This window comes from Silene latifolia, chromosome 9 (genome assembly GCF_048544455.1).
Source record: "Silene latifolia isolate original U9 population chromosome 9, ASM4854445v1, whole genome shotgun sequence".
Taxonomy (NCBI): Eukaryota; Viridiplantae; Streptophyta; class Magnoliopsida; order Caryophyllales; family Caryophyllaceae; genus Silene; species Silene latifolia.
The window spans coordinates 123,402,783-123,426,042 of record NC_133534.1 but is presented as its reverse complement, the minus strand read 5'-3'; the positions used below and the strand labels follow the sequence as shown (position 1 = coordinate 123,426,042).

The following is a 23,260-nucleotide window of genomic DNA, read 5'->3' as shown; positions in this document are numbered from 1 at the left end:
AGTGACAGGTTTGGTTGGATTGTTGTGATTGCGGTTGGGACTGATATCATTGTTTGTATTGTTGATTGTAGTTGCCATTGTCTTATCTTGTCTCAGTACTGACCTTGTGTGGTTGTTTGTTTGTTATGTGTCTGCCGTGATCCCTTATGGTGAGCAGTCGGTCTTAGCAGGTGTTGATGTTGGTGATAGGCAAGTCCGGGCGGGGATGAGTCTTCACGAGATATGATGGTCATAGCGAGTAGTCTTTGAGTTGTACCTTTGCATCGTATTTTGGTTTAAATCACTTGTAATATAACTTAATAGTTCTTTTATTGACGTTTGATAATTACTGTCCTCGGGCAACCGAGATGGTAACGCCCTTATATGCTAAGGAAGGCCTAGTTAAGGCTCCTCTGGATATGGGGGTGTTACAGTTACCTCCACTCTGATAGCTCTGGCTCCCCCGGTTAGACCATGACCCACTTGGTCTGTTGCTCGCATAACTCTGTGCCGGTCCCTGAGAATAACTTCCCCGACCCGTCCCCTGAAAAGCTCCGGGCATACTCGTGCACTCATGTCTCTTGTGGCCGACACCGCCACAGCCAAAGCAAGTCATACCCCAACTGTTACTGCTACCCCCACGGCCACGCCCGAAGGAAGCCCCAGCACTAAACCCTGACCCAGCAGAAAACCCCTTAGCTTGATTGTGGTTGCCTTTCTAATGATTAGATTGGCCACCACCCTCACTCTCAGCCTTTCTTTTCTCAACACCAGACCTCTCCTGAGCCATCTCCACTAACCTCTCAGCCCTCCCAGCTCTCTCATAAGCGTCCTTAACATCAGTAAGGACTCCTACAGGGAGCTTATCTATGATCCTAGGGGTCAACCCCCTCTCAAACCTCAGCGCCATATTCTCATCACTCAATCCCATGTCCTCAGCATACCTAGACTTCTCATTAAACTGCTTATAGTACTCATCCACAAACATGTCAGATGTCATCTTGAACCCATCGAACTCCTCCCTCAGCTTGCTTCTCACATGCTCTGGCACAAACTCTTTTCTCATGGCCCTACGGAACTCATCCCAAGGTATAGCAGGTAAGCCTTGGTTAGCATACATCTCTCTGGCACTCACTTTCACCTTATCCCACCACTCACCAGCTGCCTCTCTCAGATAGAACGTAGCTTGCTCTACTCTCATCTCATCAGGACAATGAACCAGGTCCAGTATATTCTCCATCTCACGATGCCAGTTGTCAAGAAGGTTTGGTTCTCCGGTCCCTTTGTACTCCTTTGGATTGAACCTAGCTATGTAAAGGCTGATCTTAGAGAGATCAACCTCCTTATCCTTATTCACTTTCTTTAAGGCCTCAGTAAGAGCATCCTGGTGCTCCAACATCTTAACAATATCATCCGTATTCATGGCCTCAGCTCTCGCATAGTAAGCGTTTCTCTTAGGCGGCATCTTGAAGCTATATATAAGAAAGGGTAGACATAAACACATGTACTAAACCTCAAAACACGAAAACAACAGCTACCCGGTGCTACTCGATCGAGTGTCCCAACCTACTCGATCGAGTAAGAGGCTACTCGATCGAGTGCCTCCCACACTCGATCGAGTACCTCGACTCCAGAACACAAACAAACCTTCTGACCTCTAACATACTCGACCGAGTAGCCAGGCTACTCGATCGAGTGACCCCCTACTCGATCGAGTACCCCTAGTTACTCGATCGAGTACCCTAAAACTCGATTCTGGTCGTAAAAACGTCAAAAACCCACCCGATCAAGTCAGTCCCACTCGATCGAGTCTTGCTAACTCGAATATGCTACCCGCATACTATGACATATTCTAACATGTAAAATAGCTTATAAACACGATATCATGTCCTAGTTATGCATACCAAGCTACTCAACTGCTCATGCGATTAACAAACAATTATATCATGTTATTAATGCCACATAGTAATCACTCAACATGCTTCTCATTCCAACACAGTTCTATATATATATATCTCTTCAATTTCATTCATATTCTCAACTTCTACTTCAAAGATCCAACATTTACAACACACCTCATCACATCCACACACCAGCGAACAAACAACACATACGACTTAACAGATATTCCCCCCATGTGACAGGTTCAAAATTGTAGGGCGAGTTCGCGACTTTAGGACGTCTCCCAAGCCTTTGAATTAGCTCCTACAACCTTTACCCCGGGTTCATTTTAATTGACTCCCTATATTCATTGGGTTCATTGGTTACGAGTTTCGGGATCGTCGCTCGACACCATTTTGTAACACCCCCATACTCCAAGTGCCTTACCAGGACCACTCAGGTATAAGGACGTTACCATCTCGGTTACCCGAGGCAATGATAATCAAATAAACAATAATGAAACGATATTTAAATAGTAATACTTTAGCGAAAGGTTACAATCCAAAAACCAAACCAAATACTAATACATGTTCTCAAAACGGTACATCTTCGAACTAATCGAAATGTCTATAAAACTAATAGGCTACGGCGGAAGACTTCTATCATCCGATCGTGGCAATCCCGGCTATCCCAAAGACTCATGTCATACCCGCTCAATATCTGCTCACCATCCCCGAATGGATCACCGCAGGTTTTAAAACATTAACCGGGGTCAGTACTATTTACACAAGAGGTATAATCAACAATACATTAACCAACACAACTCAAACAATCATACACGATCAAGCACTCCACCCCATCTCCGTCACCGACTGTCCACTGGACCAGCCCTGCCAGTGGGGGACCGCAGCCGTTCCCACCTAAGCCCCGCTCATCATACCGAGCGATAACCCTGTCCCATTAATGTGCACATCCCCTCCCGTGGCGGGTTCCACGGAGGGCGAAACTAGGGCGTGGAGCCACTCCCGCAAGTGACTCCACTCAGCCGAGAACGCATCTCGAGAACCACGGACAAACAATCACAATCACAATCACAACATCGTCTGAATCAACCAATTATACTAATTACAAGACAACACCACACCACATGTAAGTAATACGAGTAGGAAACCCTACCCGGAAAGCACAATTGTCGACGATCTCACAAATTTGAAAGTCAAAAAGCTTCCTCTACGAATCCTCCTCCTAATTATACAAGCACATAATTACTACTATGCACATAACACAACAAAATCCCCAATTCCCAATATTAGGGTTTAACTAACTTTGACGAAATATAATAAAAACGGTATAAAGGTCTTACCCTCGACGCAAGGATTACAACGATGTAAAGACAAGTGAAATCCGACCTTCCAAGCTCCGGGATTTGTTAACAATGCGATTAAGGTGATGAACGTAGTTTGCTTTCTCTTCTCACAGTGATTTAGGTTTTAGAAAAGTAATTAGAATGAATGACGAAAAGATTATATACCTTAATCGCATAATTAACAAAACCCGAGAAAACAACCCCCGTAAACCGGCTACTCGATCGAGTAGCCATGGTACTCGATCGAGTACCCCCCTACTCGATCGAGTATCGTAGTTACTCGATCGAGTACCCAACAGGTCAGAAACTATTTTATTTCGCAAAACTCCCTTACTCGACAGAGTAAGGCCTACTCGATAGAGTACCCCAAGACTCATAAATACGGAGTATTACAATTATCTTCCTTCCTACAAAACATACGAAATGCACTAGGAAGGCAAAATAGAAAGCATTTGACGGATAAAATGGCTATGAAATGTTATAATAGTATGCAAAATAGGTTCAATTAGGGGACTAAATGTGCTCAAATATGAGTCACATCAACGGGCCATGGACTTTACGTGCACACTTCTATGTCAGGTCAGTGCTTAACAATAGTATCCAATGGGGCCTAACAATAGTATCCAATGGCTGAGGAAGGATTCACCCTACCTAATATGACTACTAAAAGCATTTTTTTGTATGCCTAGCTCGCCACTGCGGGTTATGAGCCTAACTATAATCCTCTAAAAGCACGGCTCGCCACTGCAGGTTATGACCCAAACTATAATCTTCTAAAGGCATAGCTCGCCATTGCTGGTTATGAGCCAAACTATAATACTCTAAAGGCATGGCTCGCCACTGCGGGATATGAGCTAAACTTTAATCCTCTAATCTTATGACTTTGAATTTTAGCAAATACACTAAATAATTTGTAAAATTCGGAAACAAATCTGAATTGTCATATTACAAAGAAAATAGTATAATTACTTGAGAAATAATATAACTCTAAGTACTTACATATACTTCCTGTTACAGGTGATCAAATGACCAAACAACTAAAACTCAATAGAGAAGGAGATAGACAACAACAAATACTTACGACTGAAGTCAGTATAATAATCTCTAGTCCACAACCGTACATCTACGACATCTGATAATTGCACCTTTTAAAAAAAATGGAATGCGGAGTAGCAAGTTCCCATTTCCACTTAATTTATTGATTCTTACTTACCAATTTTCATTACACTTCATTTTAACTACTTTAGCTTGTTCAATACTTTCCCGATATAGTGTGAGTAGCTGATAGAGTAATAAGAACATGATATCCAAGTATATATCATGCCTAATCAACATTCTATCAATAACCTCACTCAATTTCACCTCTTCTTGATAAGTTTGATAAGTAGATCATACATAAAAGGGACCACAAGATATTCAAGCTCGTATATTTTAACTAAAGCATGATCATTTTAACATATTGGAGCCTAATGGTCACAAATACTAACTTGAAACACCCAGTATATCACCCATCGTAATCATTCTAGTGCCTTCAAAGAAGCACAGCCACTCACGGGATTGGATGTGTCAACATTTCACCCAATAATTTCCATCTCAATATCGATCCAAAGAATATAAACATAAATAATTTAATAATCAAGGTCACTCTGGACCATAAGCACACGGGCCTAATAACTCAATACCAGTAACCACTCTCAATTTAGGATACGAATTCTAAGCTACTCACCCACAAGTCGAAGTAAAAAGATAATGATAATAAGACTATGAACAATTACTAAACCACGTTTCAATGTTGTTCTACTCACAATAATAAACATCTATCACACTATCATACTATATATTATTAAAGCCCAGAAAGTATCATTACTATGAACATATTTCTAAATGATAAAGCTACTTCTCGGTTTGTACAGATGTACCACTAGATACGCATGATACCAACTCCTTCAACCATTCATCCGTATTAAACTATTGGCAGTAATTTCCATACCCATCAAAACCTTACCTTTCGATAATGGAGGATCCATTGCCCACTAATTCTACTCTACTCAAACGTCTCCACACTTGAGTTTCAATAACAGGGAATTCATAACCACCCACTTCACCACTCAAAATTACTGAAAATATAAAATATGTAGCTAATGGTATTAATAATTACAAGAATTGCAATATTTCAACTTAACAAGATTCAACATCAATTTACAACACATCGCTACCAATACAAAAATATTCATATAACCTCGAGCAATAGGAAGAATAGTAGGGCGATAAAGTCGGGTTACCTTAAAATGAATTAAGATCGATGATAGGATACCCTCAAAAGCCGATGTACTGATGTAAGGACAGATCTGGGCCAAACGAACTAGTAAAAGAAACGAGGCCAACATATAAAGCACAATATTGGGAGCAGTACAGTCAAAGAGAATTAATGGAGAAAAATGAGTAGTTGAGATGAAAACTTAATAAGTTGAAAATAAGGACGCTTTAGGAGATTCAGTCTGATAAAAATTAAGTTGATCTCCTCCCAGTGAGAAATGAGAAAATCTGATTGTAAAGAGGTGGAATTCAGAAGAATGGATTGATAAGAATAAACCGACTTTGAGATATATTGTTTTTTTTAAAAATATAATATTAGAGTATAATACAAATTACTCAAATAAAAGATTAAATTAATTGGGGTATTACATCTATATTCCCAAAACCATCAGGAAAATGGGCAATAATACCGCCACTAGCAGCAGCAGCAGGACTCACTGGAGGAGTAGGAGGATGGCGGGATATAGGGCTAACCTCCAGAGGCTCAGGGCGAGCAGTGCTGGAAGTCTAGAACGCGTAGGAGGAGACTGGAAGGAAGCAGCAGGGGCACTCCTATTGGATGCAGAAGGCACGTCAGGGCTCCCAGCAGCTCTCTTTCTCTTAGCGCTCTGAAGAATAGCCTCCAAAGAATCAACTTTGGCACCTGCAATCAGCAAGACGTCAGGCGCCGGAAGTGTCAAATAAAACAGTTAGCATGCCAATGTAAGATGACATACCAGAAGACATGCTGTGAGCTGACTGTTGGGGGTTGGAGGAGGAGGCAGGCGAGAAACCAGGTAGCAGATTAGGAAACTTCCTGTCAGGAAGAGAGATGCAAAACAGTTTGTTGCGGGCAGACGCTGGGTCACCCAGACGAGTTAGGTTGCGGGGGCCTGCACAGAAATAAAAAGTAAGCCGGTGAGCATTGAAAAAACAAGAAAAGGCACCAGGAGAGCTACTTACTCGAGGTTATAACCCAGTCTTCAAAAATATAATCGGCAGGTGGCTGAATGGAGGCCTTCCTCAGATAGAAGAATTACTCGAACCATTTTTCATCCCTCGACTTCGACACATGTCTGAAAGGAGTCTCGTCATGGCCGCGGAAGGAAAACTGGCCCCTCCCCAGAGACCGGATCTCATACATGTGAGCCAGCTCACCAAGGCTAATGGTGCTGCTCGTATTCTGACTGGCCGACAAAGAGTTAAGGAGAACCCTCCAAATATTGGCAGCAATTTGGGCTATAGCAAAGTTGTTGGTTCGAAGGAAATCTTGCATAAGTTTAGGGAAGGGGAAGCGAAGACCGTATCTGAAGGGGTAAAGGTAAAGACAAACCCATCCCGAACGGATGGCATCCACCTTTTGGCCTGGTCGGGCTCAGGGATGGCAATATCCACCCCGTCACCAAGCCCCAACATTTCTTTGATTACAGGGATATCAGCGATGATCAGGGAAGAGTCACAATTGTGAGGGTGAATAAAGAGATTGCGGGACGGAAAGGTTGGGTCTGGGTTTAGGTCGGCCGGAGTAGAGGTTGAGGCGGTGTGGCGAGTTTTGTCCATAATTAAAGAAGGAAATGAAGGAAGATTAAAGAAAGAAAGAAGTACCTGATGAAGTAAAGCTACTGTGGAAATGACGGAAGTCCGGCGAGAGAGCAAGGAGAAGAGGAAGGGTTTAAGAGAGAGTAAAGGTTTTAAATTTTGAAGTTAATAGGAGAAGTAGGTGAAGTAGTTGGGGTTATAAAGGGAGAGGGAGATATAGAGTCCGGGAAATGAGGGGGAGGAGTAGGGGCAATGATGAGTGTTTGGGAAGCTGTGCAAAGACGGCGCGAGTTTTGAAAATTGGTAATTCCTTATTTGACGTCCCAAGGCGTGTCTCACAAAGAATTAAGGGCAAACTGTTTGGGCCAAATTCTGCATATTGGCCTAGTGGAAAAGTAAGCCCATCAAAACTTATTTAGTAAATTGGGCCGAGCAATATAGTAGCCACAAAAGGCCCACGAACAATAGAAGCCAGGGAGATCTCAGGGAGATTTTAGGGAGATCAGGGAGAATAGAATACAAGGCAGCGGATTATGGAAAGAAGCACGGTGGGACCAAGATTCCTTACCATACAAGGAATTGGACTCGGCTAGGGTTTTCGCCCTATAAATAGCCAAGAAGATGGCGAAGGAAGATCATTCAAGAACCACCATACAAACACAATACATTGTGATAGTTGTATTATCGCGCCACCTCCCTTGTACTCAATCTCATATTAAAAGCTAGTACAATCATTGGAAGGTTATCGTCCCTTCCCGCGGTCATTTCCCACATTGGGTTTTCCGCTTCACCAAATCTCTTGTGTCAATCTTTATTTACATCCTTAATTTCCATACTTAGCATTAACATAAACGATACAATCAACATACAATGAATAAGACCGCATTGACCTTAATTAACCTAATTCGGTAGAAAAATACCAAAACACTCATGTAAAGAGTAAAATGAACGCTGAAATATGCCCCTACGTCTTTTGTTATTGCTAATGTCATATTTAATTATACATAATATGAAGTTTATTTTTCAAATATCATATGTATTTCTCCTACTAAATTTTAAAGTTATTTCCGTCACAATAAACTTCAACTTCTGTTGATAATTTATTATTATATTATTTACATTCATTTGTCATTATATAAAAGTATATTAATCAAAATTTAAATAAGATATTCACAAATTATTAATAAGTACAAAGTTTGATATCTATTTTTTAAGGAGTATTAAACGATAAAGAAAGTTGCCGCTAATTTGCGAATATAAATATCATATTATGACAAATGAGTAAATGTTTTGAAAAATTTTATTGTGCGATTGTTTTACAATTTAAATTAAAAATGGTACCACGAGTAATAAAATAGATTTGAATGAGGTTTGAAGGTAAATTAGATACACTTATTATAGAAATATATATAAGGTTAAGATTCAATTCAAGCAATGATCAAAATTTAAAAAAAAAGTCATCAAAAACACATAAAAGGGTAAGATTAGTCTTTCTCTAACATAGTGAAGACCGTCTTTCTCAATCTTTTATTCTGACAAATTTACATGCATAAAAAACGGTAATATTCAATTATATAGAACAAACTAATTATTGTTGATTCTATATATATATATATATATATATATATATATATATATATATATATATAGAGAGAGAGAGAGAGAGAGAGAGAGAGAGAGAGAGAGAGAGAGAGAGAAGGGTTCTCATAAGTCTTTTATATCATATAAGGCCTTAAGTCTTTATAAGGGCTCTTGGATGAGTCAATTCAATGGATGAGATAAAGAGAGAAAATGGCTGTTTTGGCGTAAAAGAAAAAGAGGAAAATCCTGATTGTATGAGAAAGGGTAGACAAAGGTTACTGTTTGTGTACTTGTGTCGGTACTATCCATCGGACAAAGCAATAAACAAAGCCAACTTATTCATTTTGTATGCTTCCATCTTCTTTTCACCATTCAAAACCTCTCAACAAGGAAAACCCATAAAAATCATCCAAAAAACCCTAATAATTCTGCAAACCCATTATAATTTATCAAAAAAAGAAGATAAATTTCTTTCCCAGTGCTTATCAACATCATTCCGCAGAAAATTTAGTTGAAGATTGAAAAATTGTCATTGTTCATCACAAAAACACGATCAAAATGGCAGTAAGTGTTCACGAAATGGATGATATGCAGATTGAAGTTGTCGTCGATGGTGAGTTCGAAATCTTGGTTGTTTATTTGCTTTCTTTATCTAAGCATTCTTGATTATTGTTTTAGCTTGTTGTTCATGAATATCATTTAGGTAGGTTCATCGTATTCATCAAAGCACTTCTTTTTTTTTTTGGTATCATTGTTGTTTCATAGTGTTCATTAAATTTGAGATAATCATATATTCATGTAGATGGCAAAATGTACGGAAATTTAAAATATTAAAAAAGAACGTATTATAACTTCAGTGGGTTTATGTAAAACTCTAAACCATATATATATGTATAACTTCAATTATATAGACTATGTATACAACGTCATGCAGATTGTACTTTTTTAAAAAATGTAAATATTAATAAAATTTTACATACAACGTGTTATAACTTCAGTGGGCATTTTTATAACTCTTACACTATTTTGTATAGCTTCAGGTAACAGGCTATATAACTCCTGTAATTCTTACCCTTAATTTTGAATTTAAAACATTATTAAACAACCTAATTTGATAGAGTTATTCATGTTCTAACTGAAGTTATACATTCCTTAATTCAAGTTATACTTACATTGCTTTGAAATTGCATGTAATGTATAACTTCAGTCAGGATAATTGTAGCTTCAGAGAGGTGACTTTTAACGTCAGGTTTTCTTTTATATAACTCTTAGACCTTCATATAACTAGCAAGGTTAAAATTACACAGTTTGTAGAGTTACAGTTATACTAATCGAGGTTGAAGTTATCTTGTTTTGGAGTTGGAGTTATACATTATATGGTTAGAGTTATTCATGTTCTTACTAAAGTTATACATTCCTTAATTGAAGTTATACTTACATTGCTTTGAAGTTATATATATCCTGTTAGAAGTTACACGTACAATGAGTTGAAGTTATATATTTCTTGGTTACAATTACATGGATGTGTGGACTTAACTTCAGTGGGTTTATGTAAAACTTTAAACCATATATGTATAACTTCAATTATACAAACTGTGTATACAACGTCATGCAAATTGTACTTTTTAAAAAAAATGTAAATATTAATAAAATTTTACATAGAACGTGATATAACTTCAGTGGGTTTTTTATAACTCTTACACTATTTTTTATAGCTTCGGGTAACCGACTATATAACTCCTTTAATTCTTACCCTTAATTTTGAATTTAAAAAATTGTTAAACAACCTAATTTGATAGAGTTATTCATGTTCTGACTGGAGTTATACATTCCTTAATTCAAGTTATACTTACATTGCTTTGAAGTTGCATGTAATGTATAACTTCAGTCATGATAATTGTAGCTTCAGAGAGGTGACTTTTACTGTCAGGTTTTCTTTTATATAACTCTTAGACCTTCATATAACTAGCAAGGTTAAAATTACACAGTTTGTAGAGTTACAGTTATACTAATCGAGGTTGAAGTTATCTTGTTTTGGAGTTGGAGTTATACATTATATGCTTAGAGTTATTCATGTTCTGACAGAAGTTTTACATTCCTTAATTGAAGTTATACTTACATTGATTTGAAGTTATATATATCCTGTTAGAAGTTACACGTACAATAAGTTAAAGTTGTATATTTCTTGGTTACAATTTCAAGGATGTGTGGTTTTAATTATCTCATGTCGTTTTAATTAACTACATATAATGGTACTTACAATTTCATGGATGTGTGGTTCTGTTCAGAATCAGTGGGTCGTAAGTGTTGGAGTATGTGTCCTCGACAATAATGCGATCACATGTTTAAATCTCATAATAAGAATACAAAAGGGATAATTCATTTATTTGGTCAACTGGTCCATATTAATCGGTAATGATTGGCTGGCTAGAGTTTGACAATACTGGCGTATGACGGTGGTGATCAGTTGATCGCCTTAAGGTCATATCTCCATGGAATGCAACCTTAATTGACTAATTAATTAATCGTATATCGATACGAGTTAATAAATTCCCTAATTGATTGATATATTTTACGAGTGAGAATTTGTATCTTATTGTAATATGATTAAATAAGATTCATTTTAGTGATTAAAATGTTTTATTACTAAAATTTTATTATTGTTTACGAAACATTAAAATTAGAATGAAGAGTTTATTATAATTACAAATTGTTGTAAATTATAATGAGACGGTCCATTTTAAGCATAACTAATTATGAATTACTGGATTTTATATTGTATGTGATTTATTTAAAAATGATGATTTTTAATATGTTAAAATTGCATCATAAGACACATTATTTAGGATGTGTCACATATCACACATATGTATACAATTGACAAAATCACAAAGTTAAAATGGATACCATGTTACATGGTATAGCCGAAAATTGTGAAGAGAATGGAGTTAGTGGATTTGTTATTTTATTGTAAAATTAACATAATCTTGACCTACCAACATAGGCATGCAAAACCTATGTTTTTGGGAAGAAAAATATTAAAAGCATGAGCATGCTTGTCCCCTTGTTGTCCCCTCCTTTCCTCTATTACACGGCTCCCCTCTTCCATATGGGATAAGTTTTTCTCATTTTTTTATTCATTCTAATTTGCACAATATTCTTATCATCATTCTCTCTAAAATTATTTTGAGAAAACTTAAGGAAAACATATTCAAATTACTAATATTACAACAATATTACTAGTAGTAGTAATCTAAATATTAGTGTATTTTTAGGGTATCATTTACTAGTTCTAGCCTACAATTAGTATATGATTTAAGGTTGATTCCTTGATACAATCCTTGAGGAGGTGTTCTACTTTGAATATTGAAGACTTGAAAGCACAAGGAGCACTTGGAATATTTTACGAAGACTAATTTGAAAGGAGTCCAAATTAGTAGTCCATTTCGCATTCTCAATGTAAGATAATCCGAATCTTTTCTCTAATATTTTGTTATGCATGCTAAGATCCACATAGTTTATGAGTAAACTTAATTAATATAGTTAATAAAAAGTTTATTAAGAGGACTACGGATCTTTCAATTGGTATCAGAGCAAGAGTTGTTGCATGCATAATCGGTTTAGTTTTTCCGAGTTAAAATGTTAACATATAAAACTTGTATTTTGTGATTTATGATGATAAAGGCCACGAAATTTTTTGCATGAATAACATTCTGGTCCTAAATTGATTTTAGGTCAGTTTGATAATTTATGGTATTTTATTGCTCTTTAATATGATTTTTAGTATTTTTATTACATTTTATTGAGTAAAATGACAATTAAAATGCTAAAAATAGTAAGACTATGAATCTGACCATGGAATTTTCTACACGACCTCACATGCATATTTTACAAATAGTATGTAAAATTTCATATAAAATGGGTTTATATAGCATGATTTATGATTTTTACATGTTAAAAGTCGATTAAATAGAGGTATTTATGTTAAAAATGGTTAGACTTTGTTCCTGCCCATGAAAATTTAGTATGTTGTCACATGCAATATTTACACACTGTATGTAAATTTTTAGATCAAATGGTTTAATTTTGCATGATTAATGATTTTTAGATGTAAAAATCGAATAAATAGTGACTAATTTTGGCAAAAAATAGCTAAAATAAATTTTATGGCATGAAAATTTTTCCGAATGTTGTACATATGATATGAACATCAGATCTAAAGTGGCATGTTAATTTTCGTATGATTTTAATGGTTATTAATTTTTATGGGATATAAATTGATAAATAGCAACTTTAATAGTCAAGAATATAAAAATTCGATTTTGGCTTAAAATTTGTCATTTCAAAGTTCTATAAACTTGTTAAGAATATTCAAAATTTTAATTTTGATTTATTGCATAATTTTATGTTTAATTGATTTATTTGTGAAATAAATTAATATAATCTAAAGGCTTTTTTTATTAGAATTTTGGGATGTTGGGAATTTTCCAGAATACACAAAATTATGATTTTGATTTTTTTGAATATTTATGACTTTTTGGGAATTACTCCTCATTATTATGAATAAGTGTTTAAAGAGCAATTATATAATATCAAGTTGAATTATTGTCAAATGTTTAGTGAAGACTAAATTTTGAGTCCTAAGAGGTTGGGGTAATTAACTTGGAAATAGATGTGATTTATGTAATATTTTGTGATTTTAATAGGTTAATTGTCACAATAATCCATAAAACCGGATCATATATACGATATTAGCTTAAATAGGGCGATTTGGCACATAACATGGCATGTTTCATACATATATTAATGCTGCATTTTTAGTATGATTGTCATATTTTATTTTATATAATTTTGAATTATGTAATTTGTACTTAGTATGGCCTTAGTTTTTAATTGGTATTTCCCGAAATGAATGGGGATATCGATTTGGTTGTAATTAATGTGATCTCGTATCACTTTTATTTTATTTAGTTTTGTTTTTCCTTTTATAATGTATAAAGTAGAAAAGCTATGTAATTTATTTAATTCGGAGTTCCTTGAAGACGGTGCACTTCGAGAAGGTGGTCCGACAAAGACGGTGTTACCTTGGAGTGCGTGCCAAGTGAAGTTCAAGGGACCAAAGGAGTTGGTTTCTGAATTTGTAAATAGTTTATATGATTTACTATTTTAGGAAGGCCATACTAGGATTTTATTGTTTTTGCTTTGCATTTGTTTTATATGTTTGCATGCATAGCCAAATCGTCATAACTTCACATGCATATTTTTTTTATCGAATCATCGACCGTGTCAATTATAATTATCGTAGTTCAACGCTTTAGTTCACTTAAAACGTGATAGATAATACATTGACATGACCTCTCACTAAATAATAATTGAGGATTAGCCTTACCAAATAGTAGAACCATGATCCCCAATTTCATAAGGAAGTAGGCTCGGCTCACCGGGGTGCTAAACTTGTTACGTTGGGTAAGTGAGTGGTAAATTGTTACTACATCGAAATTTGGATTGAGCTCAACGGAAGTATTCGTGACCGTAGTCGCATGTGTTCCGGGCTAAAGATAAATATTAAAGTAATTTTATCGACCGAGAGTTCTAGAAGTAGATACAATTAAAGAGTTAATCCACCGAGTTATATTGATTAGGGATGAATCGGCTCACCGTGCCCGAGTTGATATGAATTTGGATCTCGGGATCATTTATAATAGCTGGGTAGATGTCACTATATAAATGTTAAAACATTCTTGAATGTTTTTATTTATAAAGATGAATGTTTGTTTTTTCCACTATTTTGTTGTTTTATGTTGTTCTTTATTATCGCTCCTACTCATATATTATATCAACTCGATTGTAACATGAGTCTCCACTAAACCACTACTACTTACGACAAATAGAATCTCTTTCTAAAAGAAACCGTATCATAGGTTGTGGACTAGATCCATAGGAATCGTTCTATTCCATAGAACTCGATAGGAATCGTCCTATGCAACTAATAGATTAACATCTTAAATTCCTTACATACATATATTCTCTTGTGAAGAATATGAATAGAAGTAGTTCTTGATCAAAATATGTTTTGATAATATCTTCTATGCATCCACGGTTCAAAAGTCTTATTGCTCAACCTAAACACTTGTCATCAAGCACTTAAGTAGTTAAGAACATGACAATGTAAAATTGGTACATTAATTTGTTAGAAATTTTAATTGACCAAATACCACATTAAAGTTCATCCTTGTGAAGGACTAACTAGGAATTTATATGAAGATAAGTCTTCATCAAATGGAAATTCTTAAAGTGAGTGGGAGCAATAAGAAGTAAAGTATCTATATTAATTGTTAAGGATAGAACTAGGCTCGAAAGAGAAGGTGTTAGACACTAAAATAGAAACAAATCCCTAATAAGTAAAGATCAAGGAAGTTGGTCGTGTGACACCAACATATTCCTTCTTGAATATGTATGACATTGACATAGCCTTCTTGCGAATTATCACGTCATGAGTATTTGATACAAACTTGTGAACAATGTTAGAAAATCCCACATTTCATGATTATGAAATATGGCAATAGATTTCAAAACCACCTTTCTAAATGGGTATTTAGAGGAGGATGTGTTTATAACACAATCCGAGGGTTTTTAAATCCTTAGAATCCTAACGTTCAATAATCGTACGACGACTAGCAAGAATAAATTCAGAAATTTACTTGAATGAAATTAGGGTAGTTGCCATTTCATGAGTAGACATATAAGTGTATTATAGTGTATTCATTGTATAAAACTCAAATTGGTGACCCAATTATTTCTCGCTTCTCGATTGAAATTGCATTTAGAGACAAGTTTTGACTAGTGTCTCAACCATCTGATTGGGAATCTCTTGGTATGTGTGCAAATCTTGTATTCAAAGCAAGATTAATTCATTACTTCTTTCTAGAAAAGAATTATGAATAGAACAAGATATTCGCCATATTTACACTTTGAAGTGTATGGTCGAATACAATTTGAATCAAAAGAGGTTTTTACTTCTCAATCTCTTTTACCAACGAACTAGGTAGATACTTGGTATCCACTTAATGAGGTAAGAAGAGAAATTCTTTAAATCAGTTCAATGAATGTTTAAAAGTATCATAACCTAGAGATTATGACCAAAGTATTAGTACTTTGTTAATATTTGGAACAATAAAGTAAATAGATTCATATGCACCAAAGGAGTGTGATATGGTATCACAAGTTCACCTTCATAATATTTAAAGGTGACAAAGAATCCTATAGGATATGATTGTATCTTTACTATAAAATTGGAACTTGTTTCTATCACAATTTGTCTAGTATTTATTTATTCCACTAAAACAAAACATAGTTAAAGCAATCAAGTACAATTCATATATGATATGATTAGGCATGGTACCTAAGTTGTAGTTTGTTTTGAAAGAAAACATATTGTCTCTCTTCCTACATGATCACGAGAACAAAGGGTTTGTGGCTCGTGATACTGTCTATTAGAGAAATGAGGATTATTTTTTATAGACAGAGTGGGAGAAAATGTTCAAGAGCCACAAACTGAGAATAAGACGTAGGAAGACATTCCTTCCTGGTCAAAATCAGTAAATATTTCTTCGAAATCTAAGTGGACATGAGTCATGTTATTTTAAATATAACAAACCTGTAACTTATTATGATGCTCTATCTAGTTTCAACTCCGCAAAAGTCCGAAGCAAGCATAAACATGAAAATGTTTATTTGACTTGGTTGGTTGGTGGCAAAAGGTTTTGCACGCAACAACAATGCTTCATTGTATTCGGATATGATTTGATATAGTTGGATTTTAAAATCATCTTGCATGAGTTTTGTAAATCGCAACTATCCTAAAGTAGGATGCGAACTTAAGAGGAAGTCTTAAGTAGATGTCAAGGAGTTGAATTGTATGTTTTGATCATGTGATAAACATTTCTCGAATTGTCGAGTAGTTCTGTTTATACATGTAGTTTAGTGGGAGTAATGTAGTGTTATTAGTCTTATATGTAAGGGACATATTGATCATTGTGAATAATGAAAGACTTAGGAGAGGAATAATACATCTCTAAGGTATCCAGACCTATAAAGATAGTTCTAGGAGAATATTGGCGTTAAATGAATATTCTTATATTGATAAGAGTCTAGTCAAGTTCAATGTATTGAACATGTAGAAATTGAATCCACTTGCTTCCGCATCAGGATTAATTCATTACGCTTAGATGTATCACCATTCTTAAATTTCGTATACTTGGAGTATGACGAAAAGTTACAAATCGAATTTTTGGAAAAAAGTCTCAATATAGCCATATAGTTCATTGGTTAGTTCTCTTGGAGCACTAAAGAAATGAAGCTAAGTGATTAGAATAGATATGGATTTATGTGCAAGGAGTTACGCGATAACTATATTCTAATCACACATAAGGATGGTTAGAGAACCATCTTGGCTATATTATTTAAGGAGCAAATTTGCTAGAAACGTTCTAGGCAGTAGAACAATGAGGGCATTAACAACGGAAGTTGAGTACACTTGCAATAATGAGATATGCAAGAAGGAAGGGATGAGATTAGAATTCGGTTTCATGAATTGGAAGAACCATGGTAGTTCGTTCCAATAACCGAAGGTCCTATCGCTACACACTGTGAGAACAGTGGGAGTTATTCAAAGGTAGGAGAGCCTATGTCCAGATTGGATCTAGACACATACTCAAAGAAGTTCTTATAATACAAGATTATTCACAAGAATGGGAAATAGTATATAGTAAGGTTAGGAAAAGTGCAATGTGTTGCTGAGACTTACTAACCAAAAGCCTTTTCACAGGCTTAACATGATAAGTCATGTCTTTTTACTCATAGTTGAAATGTGCAATTATATACTAAATGGAATATGGATTATAGAGTATGTAGTAATTGATATGGTATCAATTTTACATATGTGATAATGCATTCATCGTTTGAGTTTTTATTAAAAACTCTTCTATTACTTTGTTATATCCAAATAAGTTGTAAGGACAATGTTGAACCCTATTAAAGTGAACTGGATTAACATAGTATTCGCCCCTAGTTGCTTATATGAGGTGAAGTCTCGAAGTAACTAGAGTGTGATGCAATTGATGGCAAGTTCAAGTGCCATACAGTCATGAGATATGACTAGTCGATCACATAGGCAGACTGTGAGGGACACTCTGTCGGGCTTATGACCGCTTATAGAGTTCTGGTAATTTTTTATAGCCTGGTCGTGGCGAGAGCTACTATGGTATTCTTATGAGTCGATTATTTGACTAATGACTGTCCGCCTAAGATGGCACAGTTTCAGAGTGACTTTTATTTATGTTCTGCGACCTTCGTAATTGGGGTCTAATGGGCGTATTTTGGGTCATGATGAGTTGTGGCTAATCGAAGGGAAGAGTGCAATAGGAATTGTCCATCCCCGTCAGGGTTATCTTATATATCAAGGCCACTCGAGGAGTAATGAACTGGAAATGTGTGGCCACGCTCGGAAGGTATCTATGGTAGATAATTCCGGTCAGACAGTTATTCTCCAGATCGAGGAAACCACTCATGATATGATCAAATGCAAGTACGACTTGCAAGACACCTTACATTGAGTGGGAGATAGTAATAGGACAAGAGATTTGGTGACACACACTTGTCGCGGACAAGTGGGAGATTGTTGCAGTATGTGTCCTCGACAATAATGCGATCACATGTTTAAATCTCATAATAAGAATACAAAAGGGATAATTCATTTATTTGGTCAACTGGTCCACATAATCGGTAATGATTGGCTGTCTAGAGTTTGACATTACTGGCATATGACGGTGGTGATCAGTTGATCCCCCTTAAGGTCATATCTCCATGGAATGCTACCTTAATTGACTAATTAATTAATCGTATATCGATACGAGTTAATTAATTCACTAAAAATTGATTGATATGTTTTACGAGTAAGAATTTGTATCTTATTGTAATATGATTAAATAAGATTCATTTTAGTGATTAAAAAATTTTATTATTGTTTACGAAACATTAAAATTAGAATGAATAGTTTATTATAATTACAAATTGTTGTAAATTATAATGAGACGGTCCATTTTAAGCATAAGTAATTATGAATTACTGGATTTTATATTGTATGTGATTTATTTATAAATGATGATTTTTAATATGTTAAAATTGCATCATAAGACACATTATTTAGGATGTGTCACATATCACACATATGTATACAATTGACAAAATCACAAAGTTAAAATGGATACCATGTTACATGGTATAGCCGAAAATTGTGAAGAGAAAGGAGTTAGTGGATTTGTTATTTTATTGTAAAATTAACATAATCATGACCTACCAACATAGGCATGCAAAACCTATGTTTTTGGGAATAAAAATATTAAAAGCATGAGCATGCTTGCCCCCTTGTTGTCCCCTTACACGGCTCCTCTCTTCCATATGGGATAAGTTTTTCTCATTTTTTTATTCATTCTAATTTGCACAATATTCTTATCATCATTCTCTCTAAAATTGTTTTGAGAAAACTTAAGGAAAACATATTCAAATTACTAATATTACAACAATATTACTAGTAGTAGTAATCTAAATAATAGTGTATTTTTAGGGTATCATTTACTAGTTCTAGCCTACAATTAGGATATGATTTAAGGTTGATTCCTTAATACAATCCTTGAGGAAGTGTTCTACTTTAAACACTTGAAGACTTGAAAGCACAAGGAGCACTTGGAATATTTTAAGAAGACTAATTTGGAAGGAGTCCAAATTAGTAGTACATTTCGACATTCTCAATGTAAGATAATCCGAATCTTTTCTCTAGTATTTTGTTATGCATGCTAAGGTCCATATAGTTTATGAGTAAACTTAATTAATATTGTTAATAAAAAGTTTATTAAGAGGACTACGGATCTTTCAGTAAGGGCTGGGAAACGGAAGCGGAAATTGAGTATTGCAAGCATTTAGCAAGTGAGTTTACTCCTTTTGTAGGACAACAATTTTTTGAAATCGACGAGGCAGTGACATTTTATAAAATTTATGCACTGGCATGTGGGTTTGATGTTCGGAAGTATACGACGAAAAAATGGCGTGACGGTGAAATCAAGTCAAAGTTATTGATTTGCAACAGAGAGGGATTCACATATGTCCCAAAAGGCGAGATAATAATAAAAAATATTGAGACCAGAAGAAGGGAACAGGAAATGCAATGGGGATTAACACATGCGAAGTAGAGGAAATATACAATCAAGAGGGTAGGATGTAAAGCACATATCAGGCTATTTATGAAGGATAACGTATTGGTAATTGACCGATTCCACATGGGGCATAATCACGAGCTTGTATCTACTGAGGATCGTCAGTTTCAAAAGATGTCGCGGAACATAGAAGATTTTCACAAGTACCTGATAATCTACAACTCAAGGGTTAGTTAACTATTAATCAAAACTCCAGTAATTGAATGGCAAACAGGATTAGTTGATGTTATACATAAATGTGGAAGAGTTATACATAGTGTACTCTAAATTTGTACAGCAAGATCTTAGAGTTATTAATAATTAGAAGGTTCACAATCCATTACCGGAGTTTTACATAAATATTGCAACTGTCTGTACAACTTCTACTAATAATTAGTATAACTCTTAGATCCTTCTGTACAACAGTATGTATAACTTCAGCCAAATTTATGTAAAACTCCATTAATGGATTGTGAAACTTCTAATTATTTATAACAATCTAGAGTTATATAGAAAGTTGTAAGAGTTATAGATCAAAATCTTTGAGTTATACATAAATAAATACTGGAGTTGTACATATTGTTGGCTCAAGTTATACTTACTGTTGTTATACATTAAGATTTAAGAGTTATACATAATCGCAGGTGAAGTTATACATTAAGATTTAAGAGTAATAAATAAGAAGAAGTTCACAACACATGAATGGAATTATGCATACTGTTTTATGAAGTTATATAGAAAGGTCTAAGAGTTATAGATAATAAATGTTTTTCGAGCATTCACTGAAGTTTTGATTATTTGTCAGCACTAATCAGGATATATTTTCCATTGCAGTTAAGGATAGGAGCAACAAGAACGTACAACATGTGTAAGGAACACGTAAATGGATTCGAGAACGTTGGTGCTACGTTAACTGATTTTAAGAACTTCCACAGAGATGTGAAATACTTCATCCATGAATGGGACGGTCAATTGTTCATAGATCGGTTCAAGAATATGGCAAAAAATAGGCCGAGGTTTTATTTTGATTATGAATTTGACAAGGATGATAGCCTTCGTAGGGCAATCTGGCCTGACAGAACGGCTAAGAGGAACTACTCTGTATTTGGAGATGCAGTATCGTACGACCCAACATACTCGACAAACAAGTATGATATGATTTTTATGCCATTCACTGGTGTAGATCACCATAAGCGATCAGTAACATTTTGTGGGGCGTTGATTGCCCATGAAGACCATGAATCATTCCAGTGGGTTTTCACCAGGTTTTTGAATGCTATGGGGGGAAAGGAGCCCCAGTACATTATAACAGATCACGATGTGGGGATTATTAAGGCCGTACCCATTGCCTTCAAGACTGCATGCCACCAGTTTTGCAAGTGGCATATAATGAACAAGGTGCCAGCGAAGTTCGGGGTGACAAGGGAGGATTATAAGGAGTTCTTTCAGAAAATGAACGACATTATATGGGATGACAACCTAGAAGCAGTCGACTTTGACGCTAGGTTGACGGAAATAATGGAAGCGCATGGTCTTGTGAACGAAGAGTAGTTTACGGAAGCATACGACAAAAGGAGCCAGTGGGTGATGGTGCATTGCAGGGACTTGAACATGGGTGGTGTAATGAGGACTACAAAGAGATAAGAGAGCATTAATAGTTTTTTTAAGATGTTTGAGCAGAAGTCAAGTACGTTAGCTGAGTTTTGGATGCGTTTTGAAAGCGCTATGGACCATCAACCGCATATGCAGAAGAGGCTTGACCATGAAAACCAACACTCAACACCAAAAATTGGAACGCATTTAGCCATTGAGGAATACGCATCAAAAGTGTATATCCGTGAGGTTTTCAAGGAATTTCAACAAGAGGTCATTTGCTCGATCGATACATGAAGGACCGGGGGTTATGCTGAAGTCGATGGACTTGAGGTGACTATCGTCAAGGATTCCTATAGAGAGAGAAGTTTCAACGTTGAGTACAACCCAGGTAATAATAAAGCTTTTGTTAAAAGTTATGAAATATGCAGTAGATAACTGAAGTTACACGATATATTGCTAGAGTTACATTGTTCGAACAAAGAGGTTATACATTTGGCATAATCTTTATCTATGTAGTAGTTGACTGAAGTTGCTTGATATCGTTCTAAAGTTACACTGTCTGAACAGAGAAGTTATACATTTGTCATCTAATGAAATATGTAGTAAATGACAGAAGTTGTATGATATTGTTCTAGAGTTATACTCTATGGATAAAGAAGTTATTTAGTTGTCAGAAACTTGTTAATTTAATTTTATTTCAGGGACACTTGCGGCACGGTGCACCTATAGAATGTTTGAAAGGAAGGGAATTCTATGCCGACATATAGTATGGATTTTGTCGGCTAACGGTAAGAAGACAATACCAGATGATTACGTTGCTGCAAGATGGACAAAGGATGCACTTCAATTCAGATTATCAGCCTGTAATGGTGAACTAACAGATGTAAATAGTAGCGTTGATGGAAAAGAAGTTGAGATGGTGAAGTTGAGGTCAGAAGTTCATGTGACCAATTGTTTACTTTGTGGCATGAGTGTGACTGAAGTTGTGAACTTAAGCTCCTTAATTAGAGAATTCAAGGAGAAACATTTACCGTCCAAGAAAGGTTTAACTAAGCAATAGGAATTGGAGCTAATTCTTGGTTGCCCCACCGGTGAAGGGTTAACAATACTTCTACCAAAACAATCCAAAAACAAAGGCAGCGGTAAAAGAATGGTGTCAGCTAAGACTAAAGTCATTGCCTTAGCTAGTAAACCAAAGCGCATGTGTAATAACTGTAAAGAAATGGCACACTACGATAAACGGAACTGCCCTAACCCAGTTTCAGAGCATCCACCAGCATCTGAAGAAGAAGAAGAAGAAGAAGAAGAAGAAGAAGAAGAAGAAGAAGAAGAAGAAGAAGAAGAAGGGAAACATAACGGAATGTAGTAGTTGGCAATAGAGAAATACCTCCGTCTCAACAAATTATTTACACTCTTTTTCTTAAAAAGGTAAAGAATCTGGTGAGATGGAAGTGGTATTAATTAGCTAGCTTTTGTCTATTTTGAATGGAAGCTGCACTGAAATGATGTAATATGCACTGGAGTTAGTTAGTTAAGGTGTATTAATTTGGTAACTTCAACTTACAGATTGTATGACTTCAGTCATATTATGTGCAACTTCAAGTTCATGTTGGAATGGCCATTTGTATGATTATTAGGATATCTTGCAAAACTCCAGTGCCTATTATGTATAACTCGTAGCATTTTTTGTATAACTTCACCTAACTTCCCTCATAATTTTTCCAGTGCCTATTATGTATAACTCTTTGGCCACTATGCACAACTTCTATTCAAA

At 35.5% G+C, this 23,260-nt stretch overlaps 1 protein-coding gene across 4 annotated transcripts; it reads left to right on the top strand.

The window, feature by feature from the left end:
• The first annotated feature begins 11,731 nt into the window (after window positions 1–11,731).
• Window positions 11,732–23,180, top strand: LOC141600036 (protein FAR1-RELATED SEQUENCE 5-like). Of its 4 annotated transcripts, XM_074420211.1 has the most exons (5): window positions 11,732–19,451; window positions 19,575–19,624; window positions 19,726–20,079; window positions 20,725–21,874; window positions 22,188–23,180. In XM_074420211.1, the coding sequence occupies exons 3-4, from the start codon at window positions 19,939–19,941 to the stop codon at window positions 21,439–21,441; spliced, it is 858 nt and encodes a 285-aa protein (XP_074276312.1). In that variant the 5' UTR covers window positions 11,732–19,451; window positions 19,575–19,624; window positions 19,726–19,938; the 3' UTR covers window positions 21,442–21,874; window positions 22,188–23,180. The 4 variants fall into 4 exon arrangements, with proteins under 4 accessions (XP_074276312.1, XP_074276311.1, XP_074276309.1 ...); XM_074420210.1 differs by lacking the exon at window positions 19,575–19,624 and having other exon boundaries at window positions 19,646–20,079; XM_074420208.1 differs by having other exon boundaries at window positions 19,575–20,079.
• Window positions 23,181–23,260: the final 80 nt, after the last annotated feature.

What these genes read in the sequence shown, in the direction of transcription:
- LOC141600036 (XM_074420210.1), top strand. Translation starts at nt 19,939, where the DNA reads ATGAAGGATAACGTATTGGTAATTGACCGATTCCACATGGGGCATAAT. An exon ending in TGATAATCTACAACTCAAGG is followed by an intron (nt 20,080 to 20,724) that starts GTTAGTTAACTA and finishes TTTCCATTGCAG; the next exon opens with TTAAGGATAGGAGCAACAAG.